The sequence below is a fragment of the Panthera pardus genome, unplaced genomic scaffold (genome assembly GCF_024362965.1).
Source record: "Panthera pardus isolate Hobbes unplaced genomic scaffold, ASM2436296v1 HiC_scaffold_22, whole genome shotgun sequence".
NCBI lineage: Eukaryota > Metazoa > Chordata > Mammalia > Carnivora > Felidae > Panthera > Panthera pardus.
Genome location: NW_026526788.1, coordinates 30,933,876 through 30,961,523, shown reverse-complemented (window position 1 = coordinate 30,961,523; position 27,648 = coordinate 30,933,876). Strand labels below are relative to the sequence as shown.

The following is a 27,648-nucleotide window of genomic DNA, read 5'->3' as shown; positions in this document are numbered from 1 at the left end:
TCTGCGGGAGGGGGCACAGCCAGTCCAGGGCCTCCGGGAACCAGGAAGGGCGGCCTCCCAACAGCCGGGCCATGGCTGAAAGCCTTCTCGCAGGGACACAGCTCAGCCCAGTGTGTCTCCTCCGGGCCGCCGCAGGAAGGCCCCAGACATGACATGACCTACAGCCCCAAGAACCAGGAGCTGGAGGGGGACCGTTTGCAGGGCCTGAGCTCCCCTACCCCCCATTTCTGCCTCAGGTAACAGCCTTCCCGGGATGGAGCCAGTGGTTACGGAAACTTGCACAGCCAGCCCACCCACACCATCCAGAGGGAGCTCTGGGTCCCCAGGGATGGGGCAGGAGTGGAGGGTGGGCAGTGGATGGGGCCCCAGAGCAGGGAGGGCCCACGACCACTGCTCTGACTCCCTGGGAGACATGATGGGGCTCTGGTCCCAGTTCTGCCATTTCACCTGTCAGCCCCCATGATTCTGGAGGTGGGATAGCTCCACCACGTAAGGTGCCCCTGTAAACCATGAAGAGCCAAGGTCATCTGTGGAGCAGGAGAGAGCGCTACAACAGGAAGAGGAAGCGTGCGTAGGCCCTGCCTGCAGTGACACTCACAGTCTGGGTGGGGGGCAGAGGACACCTGCAGAGTACCCAGAGCAACTGGGTCAGGGGACCAAGGCAGGGCAGGGGGCTGGACCAGGACGGGCACCAAAAATGTGCCCGGGTGGCTCAGTCGGTTAGGGTCCAACTTTAGCTCAGGTCATTATCTCAGTTTATAAGTTTGAGCCTCGCATCAGGCTCACTGCTGACATCTCAGAGTCTGGAGCCTGCTTCAGATCGTCTGTCCCACTCTCTCTCTCCACCCCTCCCCCACTCACTCTGTCCCTCTCAAAATAAATAAATACACTTAAAAAAAAAAGGTGGTGATATTAGAGGTGGGTTAGGAAAAAGCAGGGCAGGAAGGTGCCCTGAGAGGGGGAGGAAAGGGGTCAGAGAGTGAGGTGTGTCCAAGGGAGACTGACAGGGGAGGGGGCAACAGGGGAGGCTGGGGCCCAGAATAGGGTGTGGAAGCCACTCCAGGCCCTGACCCTATGGACAAAGGGGCCACTGAAGGCTTCTGGCGGATGTGAGGGTGGAAATGGCCCCATGGCTGCTGCAGGAAGATGAATGGAGCAGAGAAAGACAGGTGCCTTGTTTTAAGGACCAACCAACCAGGGGCTCAAAAAAGTGCAGTTTTGCTTAGCAATTAGGAAGCGGAGGGGCCCCTGGACGGCTCAGTCGGTTAAGCGTCCGTCTTCAGCTCAGGTCTGATCTCACCGTTCATGAGTTCGAGCCCCACGTCGGGCTCTGTGCTGACAGCTCGGAGCCTGGAGCCTGGAGCCTGCTTCGGATCCTGTGTCTCCCTCTCTCTCTGCCCCTCCCCCACCCGTGCTCTGTGTCTCTCTTTCAAAAATAAACATTAAAAAAAAAAAAAGAAATTAGGAAGTGGACAAAAAATTAAAAGAAGTTTCTACCTAGATACAAAGTATGGCCAATACACCACCATCTGCCGACCCCTAAGTGGTTACTCCGGGCACTCATCACCCCATCCCTTCCCAATCTCCATCCCCGGAGCCTACTCGACATTTTCTTAGAAAGGAGAGGAAGTCACCCCCAGATCCACCAGGCAAGAACCATTTTAAACTACTTTCAGCTAGAGAGCTCTAACGACACATCCTACAGGCATGAGAAGCCCTCAGCTCTGGGTTGGCCCACGGGTTGGCCCGGGGCACAGCCACACAAGCCCTATCCTCTCCAAGCCCCCCGCTCCCATGGGGACAGAGGCCTGCTGCTCCCAGAGACACCAGAGGGGGCTGAGTCTGAGGAATATTCAGGGTGGAGAGGTTGAGTGTCCTTCTGAGCCCTACTGGTAAGTAGGGTAGAATTATCTCTAAATTCGGACCACAAGTAAAGGTGACACTGACACCCCGCCCCCCCCAAGAGGTGCCATGGGCTATTCCTGCATGATCGCAGGCTATGATTTGGGACAATGACCCATCTTCCCACCAAGGCCCTGGTTTCCTTAAAATCACCCCATGTTGGCACCGTCTGGGGAGGAGGATAGGCCAGCCACCTCCTGTCGATAAAAATAGTGGCGCCATTTTTAAATGGCCCGGCCGGCCAGGCTGTCATTAGCTGTGGTGGAGCTGGACAAGGCTTCCTCATCCACTGGGCCTGAGCCCTAAAATAGAAGAGGCCTCGGAAAGGTGGCCGGGGTGCTGGGCATTTCAGCTCTCTCCAGCCTGAGGTCGGCCAGCCTCAGCGTGGGCCCAGCGTGGCAGGCAGTGGTTCTCCTGAAGCTCTGCTCTTTGCTGGGCCACATGAAGAGGCCCACGGAGGCCGGGCTGATGTGCCTCCCCAGGTGTGTCTGGGGCCGACTGCACACCACATGCCAGGCTGAGCACATCACACCCAGAACTCACTGTTAGATCCTAACTTGCCCTCCTAGCAACCCCGTGAAGGAAGAGGGACGTCCCATTTTGCAGATGAGGCCGGGCCAGGCTAAGTAACTGCCCGACGCCAGAGTTCCCGTCTGGGACAGGAATTGCAAACGCCCAGCTCAGCTCTCTGACCACCATGGGCCCTTTCGCCACAGTCGAGCTCAACCACACCCTGTCTCACTCTTGCCTCTCTACCTTTACCCCCCGGCCTTGCTCCTGCCTGGAAAGCCCTTCTCCTCCACCAGGCCTGGCCCTGCTCCACTCGTCCCTTCAGGCCCTGGCCGAGCCCTGGCTCTCCTGAAGCCTGCTCTGAGTGCTCCAGCCCCTTCTCGGCCTCCTCTGCTCCCCAAGGAATGATCGGTCTGGAAGACAAGCCTGGGGGCAGGCACCAGACTCTAAGCAGGCTCCCACCTTCCCTCCTCCCCACCACCCTGAATGTCAGTGTCAGGGCTCAGACTAGGCGTGAAGCAGGCACGGGGTTGGTGGGTGGGCACGGACTCCCCAGTCCATCTCACACTTCCAGTGCCATCTGGAATCGGGATTCCAGGCAGGACACTGGGGACCCCACATGTGCACCTCCACCCCCGGGAATCCAGACTCTGCCGTGCTACCCCTGCTTGTGGGCTCCAGGGGGATATCGATCTGGCTTCTCAAACTCACAGAGCATGTCCCAGGCGAACCTCCTGAGGTCTCCCCAAATCTGCCCGCCCGTGTGTCTGCCCGTCTTAATGCTCATCCTTCCTGCTGCTCAGCCCAAAGCCTGGCATTTCTCCCTACCTTCGCCCTTTCTCGGCCCTACATCCAGCTAGTCAGGGCATCTCATTGACTCCACTTCAAACACTCCCAGATGAAGCTCACCTCTCACCACCTCAAGTCAAGCACCTGTCTGGCCTCCCTGGCCACCCTCCCTCCCACTTCTGAGACCTATTCTCAACACAGTGCCAGAGTGATCCCGCTAGAATCTTAAGTCGGCTCCTCTGCTCAACCCACTGCACAGGCCCCCACTGGCACTCAGTGGAGAAACCAACGTCTGTGTGATCGTCCCTGCGATCCCAGACCAGGCCCCATCCAGCCTTCCCCCTGCCCACGTAGCCGCTGACCTCCTCTCCTGCCCCTCCCTGCTCCTCCTCCTTGCCCCTCAAACACACCAGGAAGCCCCCACCTCAGGGCCTTTGCACTTGCCATATCCCTCTGTCTGGATGTCAACATGGCTCTCCCATTTACCCCCTCCGATCTTTGTGCAAATGCCACCTTTCTCATCAAGCCCTTTCCTAACCCAGATCGGATGTTAAAACTGCAACCCCCTACGCCCACAGACATATCGCTACCCGACACAACGTGACTTTGACTCATATGCTGTTCCTCACGTGTCTCCCTCAGAGAGCGTGTGTCCCCCGAGGGTAGGAGCGTCCCCGTTCTGAGGTATGCCCAGGACTAGCACAGTGCCTGGCACTTGGAAGGTATGCGGTAAACGTCTGCCAAGTCAGTGACTAACGGGTCTATCTTCCATTTTTATTAAGCCCTAAATCACAGACTGCCTGGGGTTACCTAGATCAACCCCTCTGCTTTCCGGAAGGGGAGATCAAGGTCAAAGAGGTGAACTGACATGCCAGGGTCACCTGGAGAGCTGGGCACAGCATAGGCTGCCGGGCAAACGAAGCCCAAAAAGAGAAACAAGGGGAACAAGTGGGGCCAGGCTCAGGGCCTGAGTCAATCCGGACCAGACAACACCCCTGTTACTGGAGTATCCCTGCTGCCGTTTCCCCGACCCACTCACTTGGAACGAGCATGGCCCCGTGGCCTCTGCTGTCCGGGTGAAGCAGGGTTCTGGGCTGGGCAGGGAACAGACAGCCCTCAAAGTTGGTTCGTCTCCGCAGGGCAAGGTCCCAGAGCTCCGACCCCATCATTCTCAAAGTTCGACACACCGCCCACTCCTTGTCGGACATTGGCCCTCAAGCAATCGGTGCCAGCTGCTTCCAGGGGCTTTCTACGAGTCCCTGCAAACTGTCCTCAGGCCTGTCCTGGGGCGTCAAGCACGCGGAAGCTTTCTGTAACTCCCGAGAAGGGAGAGAACGGCCCTCGGCCCGTAGACAAGGAACCGGTTTTCCAAAGAACACCTCCTATTCGGTACTTTCAGAGCAGGAAGGGACTAAACCTGGCACCATGGGCTTCTCTATGTGTCATTCACTCACCAAAGGTTGTTCACCCCTAGCCGGGCTCTGCACTTCAGTGCCAAGCATGGTCCCCGCCCTCAGGAGCCCACTGCCCTGCACATAACCTAGTGGGCTGGCCAGGTGTCCCAGCCCCGCTGCCCACCACCCCCTGCACACCTGCTCCCACCTCACCTAGTACCCTGGCTGGTGCTCACCACCACCCTTCAAGGCAGGTAGGGGAAGCAATAGTGACCCCAGGTGACAGATGGCACAGGAGAGGCCCGGGCAGGCCAAAGCAATGTGGCAAAGGTCGTGCAGGGAGCTGCTGGCAGAGCCCAGGCTAGAACTCAGGGCTTCCGACCCACACCCAGGGCTCCTCAGGTCGCTAGAGAAGACTGCCCTCTCCTGGCAGACCGGCAGTGTGGACAAAGAACGAGAAGGCATAAGGAAGGCAGGGCCGAGTTTTCCTGTTTCATCGTACAAGGACTTACTCAACCTCCCGCCCATCTATCTGCTCACTAGACTGGCGTCTCCAGAGCCCGAGGTGGGCCAGGCAGGGCCTGCGGTCAGAGTTTCAGAGCCGAGACCCTGCACGGCAGAAGAGAGACAAGCAGCAGAAAGAGGCGGCCCCAGTGACAACCACGACCCTACCAACGACAGCCGTGCGCACGGAGGCAGCGTCTCGTGCACGCGGAGTGGGCGCGGCCGAGGCGTGCACCCCTCCCAAACCACTGCGAGTTCCAAGCCTCGGGTGCACACTTAGAAACAAGCCTGGCACACGGCTCCGGCTCCGTGGATGCCTGCTGCTGCATAAACCAGGAAACGCCCCTGCAGGGTGCAAATTTTTCCAGCTCAGCCACACGGCGAGGAGGAAGGGAAAGCGAGAGAGGTCTCAGCTACTGAGAACGCGTGCCCTACACACGTGCACGCATGTGCACATGCACGCGGCACACACACACACACCCCCTCTCCCCGTTCTGGCAGCCGCTGGATGACCCACTGGCTCAATTTTGGGCTGAGTGTGAAAGAGCCTTAGGAAGCAACCCTTTCCCTCCATCGTATTTTACGTGACAGCACACGGCATTCCAGGGTGGCTCTGATCGCATGGCCCTGGCCCCGGAGACACATTACCTACTGGAATGAGGTCTCCAGGGAACAGCTTTGGCCAAGCCAGAGTCTTGGAGAGACTGAGAGAGACCCCACCTGGGGCTCAGAGCCAAAACTGTCTCACTCTATATTTTTCATAAGATAATAACCTTCGACTTTGGGGACACTGAGCTCAATCCCTGACCTCGTGGCAACTCTGCACCAACCCGGGCCGGTGCATGCAGTAGGGCCTGGGGACGTCCTTGCCGACCCCTCCTTTCTCCACCACAATAAAACTGCCTCCTGGGTCATGGTCATCCAGAAGGAAAGGAACACAGGCAGAGGAGTTGGGAGATAGGTTCTGGTCCTGCCTCAAGCTGGTCACAGTGTCATTAGGCCTCAGTGCCTTCCTCGGTAAAATTGGCCTCGTAAATCCCACTGTCATCTCCTTACCAGCGGCTCTGAGGACCAAAGGAGACAAAAAAGTAAGTTCTGAGAAAACTCGAAAAGCACTGCTCAAAGTTAAAGCACTACAGTCTTTATAAAATAAATCTCAACTTGAGACCAAAGGACATTTTCTTTCTCTTTGTGGGGCTTTTATCTCAGCTTTTCTTCAAACTCTTTCTGAAGGGACAGAAGGGAGACACATTAGACTGTGTTAAATACAGAACACTAAGAATTAACGTCACCAGCCAAGGCTAAGGAAAAGGCCCCCTGGCATTAATGATTCTAGCAGGACTTCCTCCAGGAGCCCTGACCTTGGTTTCTGTCACAAATATTTTCCCTTTCCAGGCCCAGCAGGAAACAACTAATTCACCAGATGCTGTCACCACTGTGGGCTGGTGGCCATCTTGGATTCTCTCAGCCTGGGGCCCAGCCTTCTCACCTCTATCGAAACCTCAAGGAGTGGCTTAGTTCAAAGAGTTTTCTCTTTTTTTCCTTTCGACGTGGTTTTCTAAATGCCCTGAGCATTCTGGCCCCCTCACACGCGTAGGACTGATCAGGCCCTGACCCACTGTCACTGACGCTCTAGAGAATGGGGGGAGGCATCACTGAGCTGCAACCCACAGAGGCCAGGCAGCCCGAGTCGGGCCCAGGCAGAGAGGGCGGCCCAGACTGTTAGTACACCAGGGAAGGCCTGTCTCCATGGAAAATGTGTATGCAGCTTTGGTCCCACCCCCCCACCCCACTCCTATACCTGTGACCCGAGGCTGGGATACGCTCCTACCCTCTGGCCTTCTGAGGCTGGGAATACAAGGGCAAGTTTCTAGTTGTTCTTTTCCCCCACAGCAGGGCTTGAGGTGGGAGGTAGGTGTGACTGCCTCCGACTTGGGAAGCCGTGTGGCACCCGGAGTGGACGTGACCTGAGAGTCGGTCTGGAGCCTCTCTCTCCTCCTGCCACCCACCAACTGTGGGTTCTTGGGCAAGTCCAGTGCCTCCCTTCCTCAGATACAAAATGGAGGCACTGTTACGGTCTGCCCTTCATCAGGCACAGGTACAGAGTAAGGACTGAGCCAGGAGTACCCCCGCTGCTGGGGGCGCCTCCCACGCAGGTTCCCAGTGGGGACACATGGGGGCTGGGTCCCCTGGCCTCCAGCACTGGCCTCTAACAACTCCCAGCCTCCCCCCAGGAGCCCCTCCATCTTTCTTCTCCCGGCCCACCCAGGTCACCCAGACCCTCATCACCGACTGCGGGTCTATCCGACTCTGGAGGGACCTTAGGGCTCACCAACCCCAACAGCCTTCCCCTTGGCTTTAGAGAAGCCCCTCCCAAACCTCCTTTGAACAGGAGCAAATCAAGTGAAAACCCAAGCTCAGGGCCTGCCTTCCTGCCTCCCCTGCACCCCGGCCAAGTATCTTTCTATAAGTACTGCAGTTAATTCGTGGAGAGGGAACAAGAGAGCCAGCATATCACTATTTTGCAAACCCTCAATGAAGTAAAGAGGGCAGGGGACGAGCAGCTACAGCTGCCAGGTCACAGAAGAGATCACGGGGCCTTCTGAGCCCACGTGGCGGCACACAGCACCCCTGTGACTCTGCTGGCCGAAACCAAGCCAAATCTGATCGAACCTCTGGCTCTACCCAGGGACAGGGAGCACAGGGGCTGCGACATGACATGGCCCAGCTAAACCTGGGGGTGCAACGAGCAGGGTCCAGACTGGGGGATGCCCGGTGAGCAAGCCTGTTACCTCAGTAGACACACTTCAGGGGAAGAAGAGCGGGCAGAGCGGTTCTAGATTCCACGGGCCACATCGGCCACATGTGAGCTGTGGCACTTGTATGGATCCTGATCCAAGGCCAACAGACTCTGTGGGACCAGGTGAAAACATCTAAACGCTCACCAGGTATTAGATTGTAAGAAACTACTGTCATTTTAAGTATGATAATGACCTTTTTTTAAAAGACCCCACCCCACTGGGGCGCCTGGGTGGCTCAGTCAGTTGAGCGTCTGACTTCGGCTCAGGTCATGATCTCACAGTTCGTGAGTTCGAGCCCCGCGTCAGGCTCTGTGCTGACAGCTCGGGGCCTGGAGCCTGCTTCGGATTCTGTGTCTCCCTCTCTGTTCCTCCCCTGCTCACACTCTGTCTCTCTCTCTCTCTCAAAAATAAATAAAGATTAAAAAAAAAGAAAAAAAATCAAAGATCCCTCCCCCCCTTAAGGTACCTGCTGAAATACTGGCAGAGGAAGTAACAGGAGGTCTGGGACTTGTTTCAAAATAATCTGGGGGGGGGGTGGGGCAGGGAGAGGGCTGGGGGGGGGAAACCTTAGGTGAACTAAGACTAGCCCTGATTGGTAATTCCTGAAGCTGGGAGGTGGGCACTCAAGGGTTCATGAAATCACTCTCCCAGTTTTGAAATTTTCTGTTTGAAATTCTCCAAAATAATTAAAAGAAAAATAAGGTCTGACCTTCCAACTCTGTCACCAATCTTACTTACTTCTAAGCATCAGCCTACAGAAATTATCTAATTATCTGCACCGATTAAAGAGCAACACGCACTACAACATTCAATGTGGCATCACCCACCCAGAGCACAACGGGGGGCGATGTGACAGTCCACCTCTACGGGGACGGCAGGTGACACTGGGTGCTTCCACTCTACAGACTCTGTGAACATGAAATATGATGATGATGTAAGACTCTTCAGCAAACAAGATAAAGTGTCCATGAGCTGAAACTATGGTCTAACATTGTCTTTATAATAACAAGCTACAAACAGCCCTCCTGCCTGCTGTGTTTAAAAAAATTTTTTTAATGTTTTTATTTATTTTTGAGAGAGAGACAGAGCATGAGCAGGGGAGGGGCAGAGACAGGGGGAGACAGAATCTGAAGCGGGCTCCAGGCTCTGAGCTGTCAGCACAGAGCCTGACGTGGGGCTCGAACTCACGGAGTGTGAGATCATGACCTGCGCTGAAGTCGGACATTCAACCGACTGAGCCACCCAGGCGCCCCAGTGCCTGCTGTGTTTAAATAAGCAGCCAGGTACTTGGGGCGCCTGGGTGGCTGAGCGCCTGGGTGGCTCAGTCGGTTAAGTGTCTGACTTCGGCTCAGGTCATGATGTCACGGTTCGTGGCCCTTGTCTGGCTGTGTGCTGACGGATCAGAGCCTGGAACCCCGCTTCGGATTCTGTGTCTCCCTCTCTCTCTACCCCTCCCCCGCTCATTCTCTCTCTCTCTCTCTCTCTCTCTCAAAACTAAATAAACACTAAAAATAAATTTAAATAAACAGCCAGGTACCAAGGGTGAGATGCACCTGCCCATTTCTAGAGGAGTCAGTCCACGGGAGGGAAAGGGTAGAGGAAGCAGCTGCCTTTCTGGAGCCTCAAGTAGTGAGGCCTGCAGCCCACCAGGGACAACAGGGACCGAGACCCTCAGGTGAAGGGTGACGTGGTCAGGGGAGGGGCTTGGGGCTAGGAGTGAGAATCTTTGTGTCTTATCCCCACTCTGCTACCAACTCACAGGGGACCCTAGACAACCCACTCTCTAGCTCATCTGCAAACAGAGGAGACAGACGCTCTGTAAGTCCTTTAGCACTACAATCTGAGGGTCTCTATGGGGACTTGGAAGCTCCAGGAACATCACAGGATGCTCTGGCCCTGCAGGGGTCCTCAGAGCCCCCCCATTAGCTGAACGCTTCCTGTGCCCAGCCAAGCCCTGCCAGGAAGCAGTACTGACGCAGCCTGGCAGGTGGGGACGCAGGCGGTCAGAGAGGCTGTCGGAACCCAGGCCCCTCCCATTCCCACATCCACATTCCTTCTGCCAGTCAGCCCAGAACAATCTAACCCACTTCCTTAATGAACTCCATTCCAGAGTCCACATGCGCACACACGCGCACACACGCATGCACTGAGCGGGCCAGAGGCCCCTTCTAATCTGGAGGCAGGAGCAGCTCAGGCCAGCCTGACCTCAGGCAGGACGCGTGCTCTGGGTCCGGCCAGGTCAAGCGCAGGGTGACCTTGAAGGAGGTGTTCTGCCTTTCTGACTAAAGGACATAGAGGCCCGGTTGCCAAAAGCTGTGATTCCCAAATCGGGGTCCATAACCGGTTTCATGAGTCCACAGGAATTTAGAAATGCAAACCTGCTCAAGGAATGTTCTCCACTCTGAGATAAAGTCCATTCTACTTTTCTGGTACTAAAACATCCTTTCTTTTATGAAATGCCAACCACATTTGATGGTTAGTTAGGTTTTTAAACTTTTTGTTTCTTTCTTTCCTTCCTTCCTTTTCTTGAAAACGGATACGTTTCACAAGGTTATACTCTGGCAACCTTAGAAAGGTCCTTCCCTTTTTAAAACTGGCCTGTGAAATCCCCGCCACTGGGATTAAGGTTGCTTTTAGCTCTTCCTGCAGTTCTGGGACCTCTAAGGTTAGTGTCCTTATAAAAAAAAGGTACCAGAAGGCCCATGCCTTTCTCTCTCCCTCCCTGCTATCTGTCCACATACAGGCACCAGGGAAAGGCCATAAGGGGACACGATGAGAAGGCGGCCATATGCATGCAGGATGAGAGCACTCACTAGAAACCAAATCGGTCAGAACCTTCATCCTGGGCTTTCCAGCATTCACATCGTGAGAAAATAAGTTTCTGTTGCTTAGGCCATGTGGTCTGTGGTATTTTGTTGTGGCCGCCCGAGCTGACTAATGCTCTTATGATGGCCTCTCTCCGGTCTAAGCGTCAGTCTCCTCTGCAAAAGTGAGACAGTGACATTCCATGAGGCCAGCAGCACCCTAATGCCAAACCAAAGACATCAAAGGAAAAAGAAAACTACGAACCAGTATCTCTTACAAATCTGACGCAAAAATCTTCAACAAACCAAATCTAGCAACATAAAGATACACATCATGACCAAGTCGGATTTATCCCAGGAATGCAAGGCTGGTTTAACATCCAAAATCCAATTAAAGTAATATACCACGACAATAGAATAAAGAGCAAAAACCATATAATCATCTCAACAGACATGGAAAAGGCATCTGATAATATTAAAACGCCTCCTCATGAAAAAAAAAACCCTGATAAACTGAGAATGGAAGGGAACTTTCTCAAGATGACAAGAATATTTACAAAAAGGTCATAGCTAACATCATACTTGATGTGAAAGGCTGCAAGCTTGCCCCCTAAGACCAAGAACAGGACAGGGATGTCTGCTCTAGCTACTTTTATTTAACATTCTACTGGAGGACCTACCAGGGCAATTGAGCAAGAAAATTAAATAAAAGCCATCCAAATTACAAAGGAAGATGTAGGGGTGCCTGGGTGGCTCAGTCGGTTGAGCGTCCCACTCTTGATGTCAGCTCAGGTCACGATCTCATTGTTCGTGGGTTCGAACCCCAAGTCGGGCTCCAGGCTGACAGCACAGAGCCTACTTGGGATTCTCTTTCTCCCTCACTCTCTGCCCCTCCCCTATGCTCATGTTCTCTCTCTCTCTCTCTTAAAATAAACTTTATTTTTTACTATTATTATTTTTTTACATTTATTTATTTTTGAGAGAGAAAGAGCGTGAGCAGGAGAGGGGCAGAGAAAGAAGGAGACACAGAATCCGAAGCAGACTTCAGGCTCTGAGCTGTCAGCACAAAGCCTGATGGGGGGCTCGAGCCCACAAACTGTGAGATCATGACCTGAGCCGAAATCGGACACTCAACCGACTAAGCCACCCAAGTGCCCCAATAAATAAACTTTAAAACAAAAAAGGAAGTAAAACTATCTCTATTTGTAAATGGCATGATCTTATAAATAGAAAATTCTAAGAATTCACTAAAAAGGTATTAAAACTAACGAATTAGGTTAGCAAGGTTGTAAGATAAATCAATATACGAATATCAGGGCGCCTGGGTGGCTCAGTCGGTTAGGCATCTGACTCTTGATTTTGGTTCAGGTAATGATCTCAGGGCTTGTGGGATCGAGCCCCATGTCGGGCTCTGTGCTGACAGCATGGAGCCTACTTGGGATTCTCTCTCCCCCTGTCCATCCCCCACTCGTACTCTCTGTCTCTCAAAATAAATAAACATTTAAAAAATAATACTAAAAAATATATATACAAATATCAACTGTATTTCTATATAATAACAATGAACAAACTAAAAATGAAATTGAGAAATCAATTCTACAATAGAACAAAAGCAATAAACTACTTATGAATAAAACTTAACATAAGAAGTATAAAACTTACAGTCTGGAAACTATAACACATCACGTAAAAAAGTAAAGAAGACCTAAATAAATGGAAAGACATCTCATGTTCATGAAGCAAAAGAGTATTGTTAAGATGGCAATACTTCCCAAAGTCATCTACATGTTCAACTCAATCCCCATCAAAATCTCAGCTGTAATCCTAAAATTCGAAATGCAAAGGACCAAGAATAGCCAAAAAAAAAAAAAAAATCTGAAAAAGAAATTCAGAGTTGGAGAACCCATTTCCTAATTTCAAAATTCACTGCAATACTATGGTAATTAAGACAGGGTTGTGCTGGCACAGAACAGACAAATGGATCAATGGAATAGGACTGAAAGTTCAGAAATAAGCCCCCACATTTTCAAAAGTCAGTGGATTTCTTTAGGGGTGTCAAAGCCATTCAGTGGGGAAAGGATTGTCGTTTCAACACACGTACGAGGACAACTGGATTATCTACATGCAAAAGAATGAAACTGGACCCCTATCTCATGCCATATATAAAAATCAACTCAGGAGGGATCAAAGACTAAATGTAAGAGTTATAACTATACAACTCTTAGAAGAAACTATTTGCCTCTTAGAAGCAAATCCTCATGATTAGACATGACACCAAAAGCACATAGCAACAACGGAAGAATAGATGAGTCAAAATGTAAAATTTCCATGCATCAAAGGACACCATCAAGAAAGTGAAGACAGACTAAAGAATTTTAATCGCAGCCACTGGAGAAAAATTTTGCAAATCATATACCTGATAAGAGACTGGTATCTGGGGGCGCCTGGGTGGCTCAGTCGGTTAAGCGTCCGACTTCAGCTCAGGTCACGATCTCGCGGTCCGTGAGTTCGAGCCCCGCGTCGGGCTCTGGGCTGATGGCTCAGAGCCTGGAGCCTGCTTCCAATTCTGTGTCTCCCTCTCACTCTGCCCCTCCCCCGTTCATGCTCTGTCTCTCTCTGTCCCAAAAATAAATAAACGTTAAAAAAAAATTTAAAAAAAAAAGAGACTGGTATCTGTAATAAATAAAGACCTCCTGCAAATCAACAATAAAGACAAAAAAAAAAAATGTTTAAATGGGCAAAGGATCTGAGGAGACAGTTCTCTAAGGAAGACAGATAAATGGGGGCGCCTGGGTGGCTCACTCAGTTAAGCATCTGACTTCAGCTCAGGTCATGATCTCACGGCTCGTGGGTTCGAGCCCCGCACCCGGCTCCCTGCTGTCAGTGCCAAGCCCGCTTCAGACCCTTCGGCTCCCTCTCTCTCTGCCCTCCCCGCCACTCATGCTCTGTCTCTCAATCTCTCTCTAAAATAAACATTAAACAATTTTTAAAAAAAAAATGAAGACAGACAAATGGATAATACGTTCATGAAAAGATGCTCAACGTTATTAGTCATAAAGGAAATGCAAACCAAAACCATCATGAAATACCACTTCACACCAGAAGGCAGGCTACAAATGAAAACGATAATCACCACCACCACCATAATTAGCCAGATGTGGAGAAACGCCTCACCGCCTCCCCGCCCTCCTGACCAGGAGAATCAGCGTCATCTGAGAGTTTGCCAGATATCCAGACCTACGAAATAGGAAACTCAGCACGGGAGCTCAGCGACATGCGTTTTAAACAGGCCCTCCCGGTAATCCTGAAACTCACTAAAGTTGGGGACTTCTGCCTAGACTATGTGGTTCTCAACCTTGACTACGCATTGCAAGCATCTAGGGAACTTAAAAAAAAAGGACCCACTCCCTGGCCCCCCAAGCACACCTACTAAATCAGGCTCTCTAGGGATGCATCTCAGGCATGGGAAGGTTTTAAAGCTCCCATGTGAAACTATGTGCAGCAGGGATGAAAAAGACGAGATGAAGACCTGCTCTTCAGGCCCTTTGAGTTTGGCCCAGGCCCAGCTCACTATGGCCACCTGGTGGCCATACTGGGGAATGACTCTATATCTTCCCTCTGCTCCGACCCACCGCTTCTCACTACGACTAACCCCACGACCAGGAACCCCTGCATGGGGTTCAGGGATCCTCATCCTCCCCCAGCGGAGGTCAGCAGCATCCTGGCCTCTGGAATGGGGGCGGGTGAGCCTGGTTACCAAAAGGTAATGTCAAGTCCTATGACTGGGCCAGGAGGGCTGTATATGACAGAGCCCTGCAGACAACTAATTGAAAGGCACATTTTTTTCTAAATAGGCTGAAATCCTGGATTTTTCATAAAATTTGTACTTTCATGGAGACTTTTTATTTTTTTGAGAGAGAGAGAGAGCGTGCACACACATGCATGCACAAAGGAGGGGCAAGAGAGGGGGTGAGGGAGAAAGGGAGGGAGGGAGAGAGAGGGAGAGGGAAAGAGAGAGAGAGAGAGAGAGAATGGGGAGCCCCACTGGGGGCTTGATCTCATGACTATGAGATCATGACCGGACCCAAAATCAAAAGTCAGACGCTTAACTGAACTGACCTGCCCAGGCACCCCAACCTTTTAATTTTTTTTTTTAATTTTCAACGTTTATTCATTTTTGAGAGGCAGAGAGAGACAAAGCATGAGTGAGGGAGGGGCAGAGAGAGAGGGAGACACAGAATCCAAAGCAGACACCAGGCTCTGAGCCGTCAGCACAGAGACCGATGCGGGGCTGGAACTCACGAATCCTAAGATCGTGACCTGAGGCAAAGTCAGACGCTCAACCGACTGAGCCACCCAGGAGCCCCAACCCTTTAATTCTTATAACTTAAAGAGTTATTCAAACAGAATTTTTAACTGAGCAGGTCAATCTGGGGCCAGCCCCGAGCAGCACAGACATACACGGGTCCTGGGTGGGCAGCCGGGCAGCATCAGCTGCTAAAACACTGAACGGCTTCCCTGCAGGTGGTTACATGGCCACCTGCCAAGACCTTGGAGTGGCCCCATCTACCAACCTGACTCTTGCCCGAGACCCTCGGTGCCCCTCATAACCCAGGAACGGAAGGGTTAACACCCGGTACCACAGGGGTCTAGGACAGGGTGTTTGCTCTGACCGGCCACACCGTGACTGGTCCCAGGGCTGCAGCAGCGGTTACTCTGAATATCGCCGGTGCTGGAGATCAAGCACTCCAAAGCCAAGCCAGGATGAGTTGGGGCGGGGTGTGTTTCCATTTCACAGATCACTTGCAGAAGGCGAAGAAGTAACTAAGAACTGAGGGGGGTCCCCCAGGATCCCTAGCCACCTCACACCCAGTCAAACACAACCCGGGCCGTGCACATGGGGAAGGACACCTGGGTCCGGGCGAGGCTCACCTGGCGGTAGGTGCAGATGATGATTTCCCGCAGGTGGTAGTGCATGGGCGTCATGGTCTCACTGACTGTGTCCAGGGCTGCATCTACCTCCTTCTTCACCTGGTGCCCAGCGGGCAGCAGCTGCACCACCTTCATCACCACCTGGGGCCAGAGGAGCACCGAGAAAACCAAGGAGGGTAGGTGGGGCCCCCAGCCCCAGGCTCACCCCACACTAAGGGCCACCTCAAGGCCCATTTCCAAGAAACAGTGCTGGGAAAACTGGATATTCACATGCAAGTTTAACTCAAAACGGATCAAAGAGCTAAACAAAGAGCTAAAACCATGAGACTCTTAGAAGAAAATACAGACGAAAGCTTCATGATGTTGCATTGGACAATGATTTGTTAGATATGACATCAGAAGCAAAGGCAACAAAAGCAAGGACACAATCAACGGTGTCAAAGGGCAACCAACAGAAGCAAAGGAAATATTTACAAATCACGTATCGGATAAGGGATTGATATCCAGAATATGTTTAAAAATTCCCATAATGCAACAACAAAACAAACCAAATCAAAAATGCGCAAAGCACCTGAACAGGCACTTCTCCATAGAAGACACGCAGGTGGCCCATAAGCACATGGAAAGATGCTCAGCATCCCTCATCATTAGGGAAACACAACTCAAAACCACAGTGAGATGCCACCTCACACCCACTAGGATGGCTGCTATCAGAACAAAAAACAACAGGTGCTGGGGAAACGAAAACCCTGGTGCTTTGCTGGTGGAAGTTTAACATGGTGCCACTGCCATGGAACACAGTACGGAAGTTGTTCAAAAATTAAGCGGGCTGCCATATGATCCAGCAATTCTACTTCTAAAAGTGCAAGCAGATATTTGAATGGGTATTTGTACTCCCCTGTTTAGAGCAGCATCATTCACAACAGCCACAAGGTGAAAATAACCTGTGTCGACCGGCAGATAAATTGATAAACAGAATGTGGTCTGTATATACAACAGAATGCTACCCAGTCTTAAAAAAGAGTGAAATTCTAATAGACACTCAACACGACGGAACCTCAAGAACGCCATGCTGTGCTAAGTGAAATAAACCAAACACAAAAGGAGAAATTCTCTATGATCCTACTTATCTGAGGTACCTAGAACAGTCAAATCCATAGAGACAGAAAGTAGAACAGTGGTCACCAGGGGCTGAGGGGAGGGAGGAATGGGGAGTTGCTGTTTTGTGAGGACGGTCAGTTTTCAATGAAGAAAGAGTCCTGGAGGCGGATGATGGTAATGGTTGCACAACAATGCGAAGGTACTCGATGGTTGCACGACAATGTGAACGTGCACGACAATGCGAATGTACGCTTTAAGGCTGGTTAAAATGGTAAATTACATCGTACGTATATTTTACCACAATTAAAAAAACACAAAAATCTAAGAATCAGCAAATCAGCGAGGGGAAGGAAAAGAGGAGTTTCCGGAGAGGGAACAGCATATGCAAAGGCCAAGAAGCTGAGGGAGCTTGACAAGTTTGAGGCCAGGGTGACAGGGCAGCAGGGACAGCAAGGCAAGAGCAATGTGAGGAGGCCAGCCAACCAGGCGGGAGCCGACCACAGCACCAACGCCAGAGAGCCCCATGCCAGCTCTGAGCTCCACGTTCCCCGTCTGTAGGGCAGGGACACAGCCGCCTACTTGCAGGGTGTCTGAATTGATGACACGTGGCAAGCGTACAATACAGGGCTGACTAAATTAGAAATGTTAGTGGCTATGGATTCAGTGCCCTGGACTGAAACGGGGGTGGGGCAGGACAGGCCCTGACCCCGCATCGAGGTCACCAGCCACAGCTGGGTCCCAAGTGCCTGTCAGGCAGCGTCGGTGTCACCCAGACGAGATGGTGGCCAGGGGCCTCCCTCAGGGCGGAGCAGCCCAGCGGCAGGGCCAGGCTAGACCGACCCCGCTCTTCTCCAATCGCCATTGGCCATGGCCCGGAGCCAAGCGGACCTGTGCTTTGGTTTGCTCACCGTGAAATGGGAGCAGGGGAGCACGGAGATGATGAGGTGGAAGAAGGTGACATCATGAAGAGGAGCTCTGAGGATCCCCTGACTGCCAGTGAGACGTGCCCTCTCCCCTCGCCCAGGCGTCCCCCGGGGGCCCCTTGGGGCATGCTCACCTCAAATTCGCCCTTGGTGAACTTGGCATCGGGCACACTCACAAGCTCCTCCTCGCCCACCTCGGGGAAGCCCTGAGGGAGGACAGCTGCTAGTACAGGGAGCACCTCTGTCCAGGCCACACCCTCCCGCTGCGGGGAGCCCCTTGCCGGGGGCGCTGCCAGCCCCACGTGCCCTCTGCCCAAGACTGATGGGAGAGGCTCCAGGACCGCGCCAGGCCCCGTCTCTGCCCCCCACACCCTCCTGCCGCAGCCAGCGTCCCCGGACCGAGCCCCACCCTGCCCCATCCACACGTGACAGGCCACGCATACTTGGATGTGCCAGAAGGCGAGCACAGCCACCACCATGGCGGTCGTGGTCCGGCCCTGGCCGCTGAGGCAGCTGAACACGAAGCCGGTGCCCGCGTCCTTGGCAAGGGCAGCCCGCAGGGACTCGAGCAGTCGGTCGAAATCCTGGGTGGGGAGACCAGGGGCTAAGTCGGCAGGTGCTCGAGGCCGCAGGCTCCCAACACGGCCCCCCCCCCCCCCAAACAGCAAATCCCAGCAGCTGTCCCGGGATACCCCGTGCCAGGTTCTGGGTCAGGCTCACAACCTGTGCGCTCACCACTCAACTCACCACGTGCACGTAAATGGCCACACCCCTGTGTACCGTCACCCCTACCCCAGGCGCCAGGACCAGACATACAAGCAGACACACACACACACACACACACACACACACACACACTGCCAGGACACAAAACGTGTATGCCACTCCCATGAGCTGTGTTCCCAGGCCCTGGCCCTGTTGCCTCCCTGGGAAGGGCCCAACCCGTGACCCAGCCCGAGGGCAGGGGTCTGACCTCAGCAGAGCACTGCAGCACATGTCCACCAGGGGGCGACAAACTACGGGCCACCAGACCCACAGGGGCAGGGAATCCGAGCCCCAGCCATCACCTACTACAGGGTACACATCAGAAGTCTCCACACACCCCCGGCACAGAACACACTCCGCACGGACACATCACCAAACACCCAACACATCGCACAGCGACCCACATGCCAGAAGTGGCGGGCACACCCCCCCCAGATGCATCCCCCGTACCTTAAAGACACAAACCACACAGACACCTGCAAAGACACAACCCTACAGAGACCACGCCCACACAACCCTGGTCATACACCAGCACTCCGCAGCTCCCTCTTCCACAAACCCCGTACCCACATGACAACACACGGTTCCCCAAAGGCACGTTCTCCACGCATCCCCCGGTAAAGACCAGAAGAACGTCGCAGATTCCACACAAACACACCCACCACACACATACACACACTCCACAGTGACACCCACACCCGCTCCAAACACGCCTCCCCAACAGACGCACATTCGCCACAAACACCTGCAACACATAATAAGCACACACGCACATACAAGCACATGCAGACGCGAAGCTGTGAATAAACCACCTGGGCCAAATCTGAAGGCTGAACGAGCTCCCAGGCCCCCAGGAGAGCTGTGCCCACAGCCGAGGCCCGGGCTGGAGGGGAGGCGGGAGAGGGCCTCCTCTGCCCCACAGAGGCCCGGCCTGCGCAGCCCCCTCACCTCCTCGCAGGGGGCGCAGAAGTCTGGCACGGGGATGCGGTGGTAAGTGAGGCCGGGGTAGGCCCCACGGTGCTGGGCGAAGACCTCCCGTGTGGTGAGGCACGTCTGGAACCTGCGGGTCGGTGGCCCCCCCGTGCCTGGGAGAGGCGTACTCAGGTGGGCCTTCAGCTGGATCTCCAGGTGCTAGGGGAGGGTGGGACAGAGGGTCAGGCCACTGAGGCAGCCTCCAGGCCACCCCGGAAGGCCAAAGCCTGCCATGGCCAGGACCAGTCCCGGCTTTGGGGAGCAGACCTGCCCTGAGCCTCAGGGGTGAGAGCCAGACCCAGAGCCGGGGAGAGATGGCCGAAATGGGAGTCCTAAATCAGCCCCTCCCTGAGTCTGCTCCTCCTGGGGCCTCAGTTTCTCCATCTTACAAGAGGAGCACGGAACCTTCTGAAGACCCTGCCGGGGGAGGGTCTGAGGTAGGGCTGTGCAGAAGGCAGGACGGCCTCACCTCAAGCTGGTCAGGGGCCATGGGGGGCCCAGGCCACCGCAGGCTGTGGGTGTGCCCGTCACACTCCAACACGGCCTCCTCCCTCAGGTTGACCCACACGACATGCTTCAGCTTCCGCTTGGCATCGGTCAGGTAGGCCAGGATACTCCCCAGGGCCTGGGGGGACAGGAGGGCCGTCAGTGAAAGGGCTCCACCCTCTCCCCCGAGCCCCCTGGGGCCCCTGGGGTGCTCACCTTGGCGCTGGGCTGGGCTGTGCCATAGATAGGCATGCGGGGCACCCGCCGGAAGTTGGCCACGTCCATCTCTCTGACGGTGCTGAGTGCGTCTGGGGAGATGAGGTCGTCCGCCCCCTGTGGGGAGAGCAGCAAGCCTGTGACCGCAGCAGCTGCCTTGAGACTCAGGGCCTGGCCCAAGGCGGGCAGAGGCGGGCCGGGAGCAGCACTTTACGGTTTACAAAGCACTTTTGCACACTTGGAACTTCGTCACCACCCTGGCAAGGAGCAGAGCGATACTGCCCACCCTCCAGATGAGGAAGGTGAGGCTCAAAGATGAGAGGCCGGTGGCAAAGACATCAGAACCAGGTTTCCTGACTCCCTGTCCCGAGCACCTGGGTTTGCAGAGGAGGAGAGGGTACCACAGCAATGGCCAAAGCGGCAGATGCTTCTTGGGGCCTGAGATCAACCCACGTCACCCATAGGAGGACTCTGCCACCCCAAAGGCCATCACCCCTTTGCCTCCTGTGAAGGGGACCAATGTGTAACCAACCCAACCCCTCAGGAATCGAGGGCGCACCAGCCCCGTGGCCAGCCCACACCCATTTCTACGTCCCCAGACAGCCGGCCACACTCACCAGAGAGCCCTTAGTGAGGAGGTCCCCAGGGACGACAGGCCCCGCTGAGCTCAGGGTCACAGGCAGGCGGTACAGCTCAGGATGGGCACAGAGCCAGCGGCTGAAACTGAGGGCAAAGGCCAGCGGGTACTGCAGCCCAAGGCGGAGAGAGATGGGAGTTCAGGGGCATGAGGCCACCCCAAACTCTCCCAGCCTGCCCTGTGGTGGGGGAGCCCTCAAGAGACATCCATCATGGTCCAGGGCAGGGGAGAGAGGCTGGAGAGAGACGACCAGGAGGTCCAAAGCAAGATCCTTCCAGGCTCTGATACCCTGCCTAAGGGTACAGAGACGAACCCAGGGCAGAGAGAGGTGGGCCCGCTCTTTGCCTGACCTGCTCTAGGACCACCACTCTATCTGGTCTCTCCTTGCCTCCCCACACCCACCTTCCTCTGCGACCAGTGCACACGTCCCCATGCTCCTCCCCCGCTCCATCGGGGTCCTTGGTGACCCCATGCCAGTCACCGTGGTGGAGAGGCCTGGAGGGACCCCAGGAGAAGGGGTTGTGGGTCCATTCATTCCCCAGCCCCACCTGCTCATGGAGATAGTAGTTAAACAGGATCAGGTAGAAGTATCGCTCCAGGCTCTGCAGCGCCCTCTGCCGGACACCATGCTGGCTGCTGCTTCCCTGAGAGGAGGTGATGGGGAAGAAGGGCCGGTGGTAAAGAGGGGGCTCCTGGGGCTACCCCGTTCCCATCCCCAGAAGGGCAGACGCTAAGCCTCTGAAATCCCCAGGACACAATCTCCCCTCCCTTTATGACACAGCTCTGCCAGGCTGGAAGTTCTTCCAAGCGTCTAACCCTATCCCACTTGCTGGGATTCATCTGTGGCCCCGGGAAAGCCACTGGTGACTCCACCAGGACTACAGCTATCGGAGCAGGGAGCCTCCCCCACAGGTTCTGCGCCCAGAAATAGGCTGGGATCCACTCCCCTTTGCACCAAGGCCACCCCCCCTGCAGGGGCCGTGCACGATCGTGTTGAAGAAACAAGTAGATAAAAACACCCTTCTGTAACCCAGAGGCCCTCCCTTAACAACTGTGACCTTCCCCACAAGAAAACAGAAAGACCCTCATAACAGTGCTCCAAGGGGGCCACTATCATTATCCTTACTTTACAGAGGTTCTGAGAAATGAAATGACTTGCTCAGTCACACAGCTGTTGGCAGGGAGAGCTGGGTCCCCAAACAAATGTCCTAAGCCCAGCCCAGCATGCTCTGGGTAGGGAGCTGTCAGAGAGAATCCCAGGTCCCTCTCTTCACCCTCCAATCTCAGGGTTCTCCTGCTGGGTCAGTACCACCTTCTGGAGGGCAAGCGAGATTCATAGAGGCCCGAAAGGTCATGCCCTTGGATTACATTTAATCCCATCTTTGGGAATCTAGGCCAGAGGTCGGCAAACTTCTATTTCTATAAAAGGCCAGTAAATATTCTAGGGTCTCTCTTCCAGCTGTGCCACAGATGGTCCTGAAATGAACGGGCAAGACCATGTTCCAATAAAACGTATTTAACAGGGGCACCTGGCTGGCTCAGTCGGTTGAGCGTCCGACTCTTGATTTCGGCTGAGGTCATGCTCCCAGGGTCGTGGGATCGAGCCCCATGTTGGGCTCCACACTGAGCGTGCTTGAGAGTCTCTCCTTCCCTCTACCCCTCCCCTGCTTGTGCTCCCTCATGCTCTCTCGAAAAAAATACACAACAAAATAAAACTTATCTACAAAATCAAGGTGGCAGGTTGCATTTGGCCTATGGGTCGTCATTTGCCAACCTGTGATCTAGACTAAGGGAGAAAAACCTAAATACAGAAGAGCTTCATTTTCATGAAGTTATCTTGATGCAAAAGAATTTGCACTGATGAGCAACTCAACTGTCTCACAGGAGGGGCCGATTAGTAAACCACGGCAGGTGACATGCCAGGGACATCTGCTCTGTGCCAGGCTCCCGGCTAAGTGCTTCATGGCTCTTACTTTGGTGGGTCCTCACAACAATCCTATGGGGTGGCTATGATTACTGGCCCCGTTTTACGAGTGGGGAAACTGAGGCACAGAGCAGTTAAGCAGGTTGCCCACGCCCACACACCTGTAGGTGGCACGGCCGGGACCAGAACCCAGGTGGTCAGGCCACAGCCCGTGCCCTTGCCCCCCCCCCCCGCCCAGGCCAACAATGGTTGAGCCACCCAGTGGGCTTAAGTGACACAGCCAGCAAAGATCTCGAGGACAATGAGCAGGGATGCATGAGAGAGTGAAGTGATAGGCCATGAGCAGGACGTAAACCGTCCCCCGGGCCCCCACACAAGATCATCACAAAGCACATGGAAGGAAGCCAGCCCCAAAGCCGCACAGGGATGATGGGTGCCTCTTTTCCTTCTCTCATTTCTCAATTTTCTGTACTATACTATTGCTTTTAAGAGATACGTTTTTTTAAGTGTTAAGGAACAGTCTCTGCAGGCCTTAGATTCCTTCCACGCGCTGTGCGCAAACACTGTCACGACAACCCCCTCTCCCCAGAGCGTAGGGACAGGGCCGCAGAGACAGCCCAGGGCCCATCGCTCTTCCAGAAGCAGCGCCCTGGACCAAACCCTGGCCTCCCCAAAGACACAGCAAGGGACCGATTTGCAGGGGGAGCCATGAGCAGTCTGGGAAGTCTCTGGGCCCAAGAGGCCCCAGGCACCCCCGCCAGCAGCCGCTTCCTCCATCCTGTTTATTCTGCAGCGAGGAGACCTGGCCAGGGAAAGTAAACTTCCACTCTTCCTTGTCCGTCCTTCCTGCAGGCCCAGCTCCTCTATCAACACCTCTCCTCTCCAGGAGAAGAAGCGACCAGGAAAAGTCCGTCGGCAAGAAACCAGTCAACAGTCCTACCAAAATGAGGCTGCAGGACTCAGGCAAAAGCAGACCCTCTCTGTGCCTCACCTGGGCTGGGCCGGCCGGCCGGACACTTTCCAGCTTCCTCTGGTTTTCCAAGATGGCCTCCTTCAGGTTATGCATCTCTGCACAGGCGGTGATGGCTCTGTCCACCTGGCGCCCCGACCCGGGCAGAGAGGAGGGGAGGGCAGCAGGGAGGGAGCGGGGCGGGGGAGATGGCGGAGACAGACGGGAAGAAAAAGGGAAAGAAGGTTTGCCTAGAAGGGGGAGGTGTCAGGGGAGGAAGAGAGCCCAGCAGGGGAGCAGTGAAGGCCCCTCCACCGCCCCCGGCCCCCAGCCCCCTCACTCACCTCGTCCACCATCTTCCTGCCCTGAGGCACCATGTGGAGAAAGCTCTGGATCACCTGGAGCTGCTCCATGGGCAGTGGCTTGGTCTGCAGGGGGACAGCCCTGACAAGGAAGGGGTCAGTAGCACGGTCAGTGCTCCCAAAGGCTTCGACTCCTGTCCTCCTCTTGACACGCTTCCATTCACGTGGCCGCTGAGGGGCACCGGGCTACAGGCTCCAAGTCTTCCTCAACATTCAGGTTGAAGGAAGCAAGGGGCATTTTCCCTACTGGGGAAACTGAGGCCCAGAAAGGTCAAGCGACTTTTTTCACGTGACTCAGCAAGTCTGCGGCAACCCAGGAAACGAACCCCACACGCCCCATCTCCAGCTCTGGCCCCGGGTCCCTGACGTGTCCCCAGCATTCTGGCAGCCCGCCCCCTCCTCCACTCATCCCTGCAGCCCCTTGGGACACTCACTCCGGCCTCGAGGCAGCCCGGCTGTGGTGAAACAGGATGAGGGTACCCAGGGTCATTCCCAGGTTGGTCCTGCCCACGCCTGTCTGGCAGCTGAAGAGGAGAGCAGGGGGAGGCCCGTGGGCATCTCGGAGCGGCAGCAGGCTGGGGGTCTCCTGGGAAAGACCATGACCGTCAGCAACAGGGGGACCTGAAAACCCCTTCTGCTGGGGCCCAAGTCAGGGGAGGGGGTCGTGACATCAGCCCACCCCTGCCCCACAGTCTTGGGCAAGGGGGGCCCAGAGAGGCAGGTGGCTCAGCCTCTTTTACTAAACTTCAAAGTCCGATCTGTTCCCACCTGCCCCCGGGGAGCGCGGCCCTGCCTGCTTCCCTGGCCCTGGGGGGGGCCCCACGAGCTGGCCCTGGAAGTGAGACCGCCCAGGGGGCCAGACCTGTATCTAACAACCCCCCACCCCACGAGATACAAATTAAATAAGGTGGCCTCCCGAAAGGGCTGGAGAAGAAACACCACCAGTACTCAGGAAACACCAGCTCAGGAGCCTACAGATAACAATTTTTTAGCTCCAGTAACTTGATGTCTAGAGAGGTCAGGTGATTCGTCCAAGCTCACACAGCAAGTTAGCAGCTGAGCCTGCCCAGAGCCCCATCCCTCAGACCATCAATGCTTGGCTGGCCTTAGAGAATATACACTCCCACACACACCCCACACAGATACACACACACACACACACACACACACACACACACACACACACACACACTTGACCTCCTACACAACACAGAAGGGAACCTTCCTCTGAGGAAAGCCAGAGGCCACACTCGCCCTGAGCATCTCCATGGAGACAGGGCCTAGACACAGACCTGCTCTCCAGGGACCTGTCCCTACTCCGTGCTCCCATCACCCCCCTCCTGCGCTGACTTACCCGAAGGACGCTCACAAAGGCATCAAACTGGGCTTCCAGGGGGGCCCCTTGCTCTGGCAGGGGCAGGCGGTGGTACCTGCCAGGTGAGGGGGAGAAACCCATCAGGCAGGCTACCCACCCTGGGCATCCCCCCGCCCCCCACATTCTTGTGGGAGAGAGAGGTGTAGGGAATTCCGCCCAACCTGCAGACGGTGAAACTGAGGCCACAGCTGGAGAGCACGGCCAGAGAACACCCATGCCCAGCACACCGGCCTCCCGTGTGGCCCCGAGTCAGCTGGTGACCCCAGGCGGGACCGGCCCTCAGTACCTGTAGGTGGGCTGCAGGAAGAGAGGCCGCTTGAACACCTCCTCGGTCACGTGCACATCGTCCTCACCCCGGATGGCCACAGCATGGGGCTCCCCCAGCAGATCCTCAATATTGTGGTACACGTGGTACGTGTTCTCACTCAGCTGGGCAAAGTCATGGATCTAGATGGAGGAGTGGGGGCCAGAGGGCCATGACTGACCTCCAGGCCCCTCCCGGCCTTCCTGGCCGAGCCGTAGAGTGAGGAGACCGCATGGAGGCCCCGGATCGGCTGCTCCTCCCCCGGCGGGAACTAGCTGGCCACAGGTGCTCTGTGCTCTGGGAGTCCTGACGGGATGGGGGTGGCCAGTGGCCTGAGGGCGGCCACTCCACGAAGGTGACGCGGCCCCCACCGGGGCCAGGGAGGAAGTGCCCTTCCCAGTGGGCCGCAGGAATCAGATAAGCCATCACACTGAAGGACAGGGGGCACGCAGTCAGCTGGGCGCTAGAGGACACAAGGCCTCACAGGGCGACAGGGGACAACCAGGTTCCCGCCCATCTGGGGCACCGTGACCGCGGAGAGGAGACACTCACCCGGGCCTCACAGCTCACAGAGGGCTGAACCTCAGCGTTGGCACTCCTCGGCTAAATGAGGGTGCTGAATGTGGAGGAGGTGTGCGGGGCGGGAAAGGGGCCCAGGCAAACAGAGCCGGGAACAGCCAGCCCTTCCTCTGGCTTCCCGTGAGCTGGCCCTGCAGACAGCTGCTCGCCCAAGCAACGGAGAAAGTGGGGGACAGCAAAGCTGGGCTGGGGGCCAGCGTCGCAGCTCAGCTGCCTGCGGCCTACCGGTGGGGAGGGCCTCCTCCGAGCCACTGACCCTCACCTCCTTCCGGATGGCCAGCTCCAGGCTCTCTGCCTGGATGCCAGGTCCAAGGCCCTGCAGGTTCTCACGAAGATTCTGCTTGTCTCGAGGTGTGTAGGGCACGAAGTCCTCACCAGCACGAAGGAACAGCACGGGCTCCTCCCGCACGCAGAAGATGACACACTCCTGCCAGGAGCCGAAGGAGGAAGGAAGCCGTCGCCACTACCCGGCACGGACACCCGACCCGCTGCCTTACCCCTGTGCCTTTGTGCAGGCTGTGCCCCCCTCCTCAAGCGCCTGTCACCCCACCCTCTCCCTGCGACATGAATCCCACCCCCACCCCCCCACCCCCACCCCCCCCGCCCCAAGCAAAGCTCAGTCCAAAGGCCACCTGCTCCCGACGCCTCTCCCTCTCCTCGGGGCCAACAGCCCTTTGTCCGAAGCCATGGTGTTAATTCCTGCTTCATGCTAGCATTATCAGTGCGTATGTCTCCCTTCATGGCTACAGGTTCCTTACAAGCGAACGGTATCCTGGTCATTTCCACTTCCCCCCAGCTCCTGGCGCAAAGCCCTGGATAAGCCAAGGGCTTGGTACACACCAGGCGAAAAAAATGGATGTCTCCCCGTCCCCCGTGCAATCATTCACTGAACACCTGACAGGCGGAGGGAGGTAAGCGGCCAGACCCTTCCCCGTGGGCCTTGCCATCGAGCTGGGAAGACGCGAGCTGCACGGGGCTCACACCCCACCCCACTCTGGCTCACTCGAGGACTCTCCAGCTATCCCAGGTCAAATCAGACTCGGGCTGCCCACGCTGAGCCTGAAATCACAGTGGATCCTCAGCCTCTGTCCTGCAGACACTCAAAACCCCACCTCGGCATCAGGCAGGAAAGAGGAATCATTAAAAGCTGCCATTTCGAGTCCAGATGTCTAGTTCGGGTCTTGGGGACACCACTCATAAGCTGTGTCATTTATCCTCTCTGGGCCTCGGTTTTCTCCTCCGTGAAATGGGAGCAACCACCCCACCTTCATAGGGCTGACGTGTGTGTGACTCTTGTTATGACCTGGACCCTATTGTCACCCTGTCACCTTCTCACTTCTCCAAGGTTCTCAAAGTGGGGTGTGTAAGGGGCTTCTGACCTCAGGGCTCCCGTGTCCACACATTACAGGGCAATAAATA

General features: G+C 55.3%; 2 protein-coding genes across 4 annotated transcripts in view; one reads left to right on the top strand and one right to left on the bottom strand.

Moving 5' to 3' along the window:
- PRF1 (perforin 1) overlaps positions 1-27,648 on the top strand; it is a 261,612-nt gene that overhangs the window by 27,878 nt on the left and 206,086 nt on the right. The window lies entirely within an intron of this gene.
- PALD1 (phosphatase domain containing paladin 1) overlaps positions 1-27,648 on the bottom strand; it is a 74,190-nt gene that overhangs the window by 4,961 nt on the left and 41,581 nt on the right. For all 3 annotated transcript variants that reach the window (XM_053888555.1, XM_019444431.2, XM_019444430.2), the window contains exons 5-18: positions 26,492-26,656; positions 25,633-25,793; positions 25,326-25,401; positions 24,406-24,557; positions 23,954-24,053; positions 23,652-23,756; positions 21,285-21,380; positions 20,717-20,845; positions 20,100-20,216; positions 19,867-20,022; positions 19,374-19,556; positions 18,104-18,244; positions 17,795-17,866; positions 15,637-15,777 (exon numbers count right to left, since the gene is read on the bottom strand). In XM_053888555.1, coding sequence (XP_053744530.1) covers positions 15,637-15,777; positions 17,795-17,866; positions 18,104-18,244; positions 19,374-19,556; positions 19,867-20,022; positions 20,100-20,216; positions 20,717-20,845; positions 21,285-21,380; positions 23,652-23,756; positions 23,954-24,053; positions 24,406-24,557; positions 25,326-25,401; positions 25,633-25,793; positions 26,492-26,656 — 1,794 coding nt within the window. The remainder of the gene's footprint in view (positions 1-15,636; positions 15,778-17,794; positions 17,867-18,103; positions 18,245-19,373; positions 19,557-19,866; positions 20,023-20,099; positions 20,217-20,716; positions 20,846-21,284; positions 21,381-23,651; positions 23,757-23,953; positions 24,054-24,405; positions 24,558-25,325; positions 25,402-25,632; positions 25,794-26,491; positions 26,657-27,648) is intronic.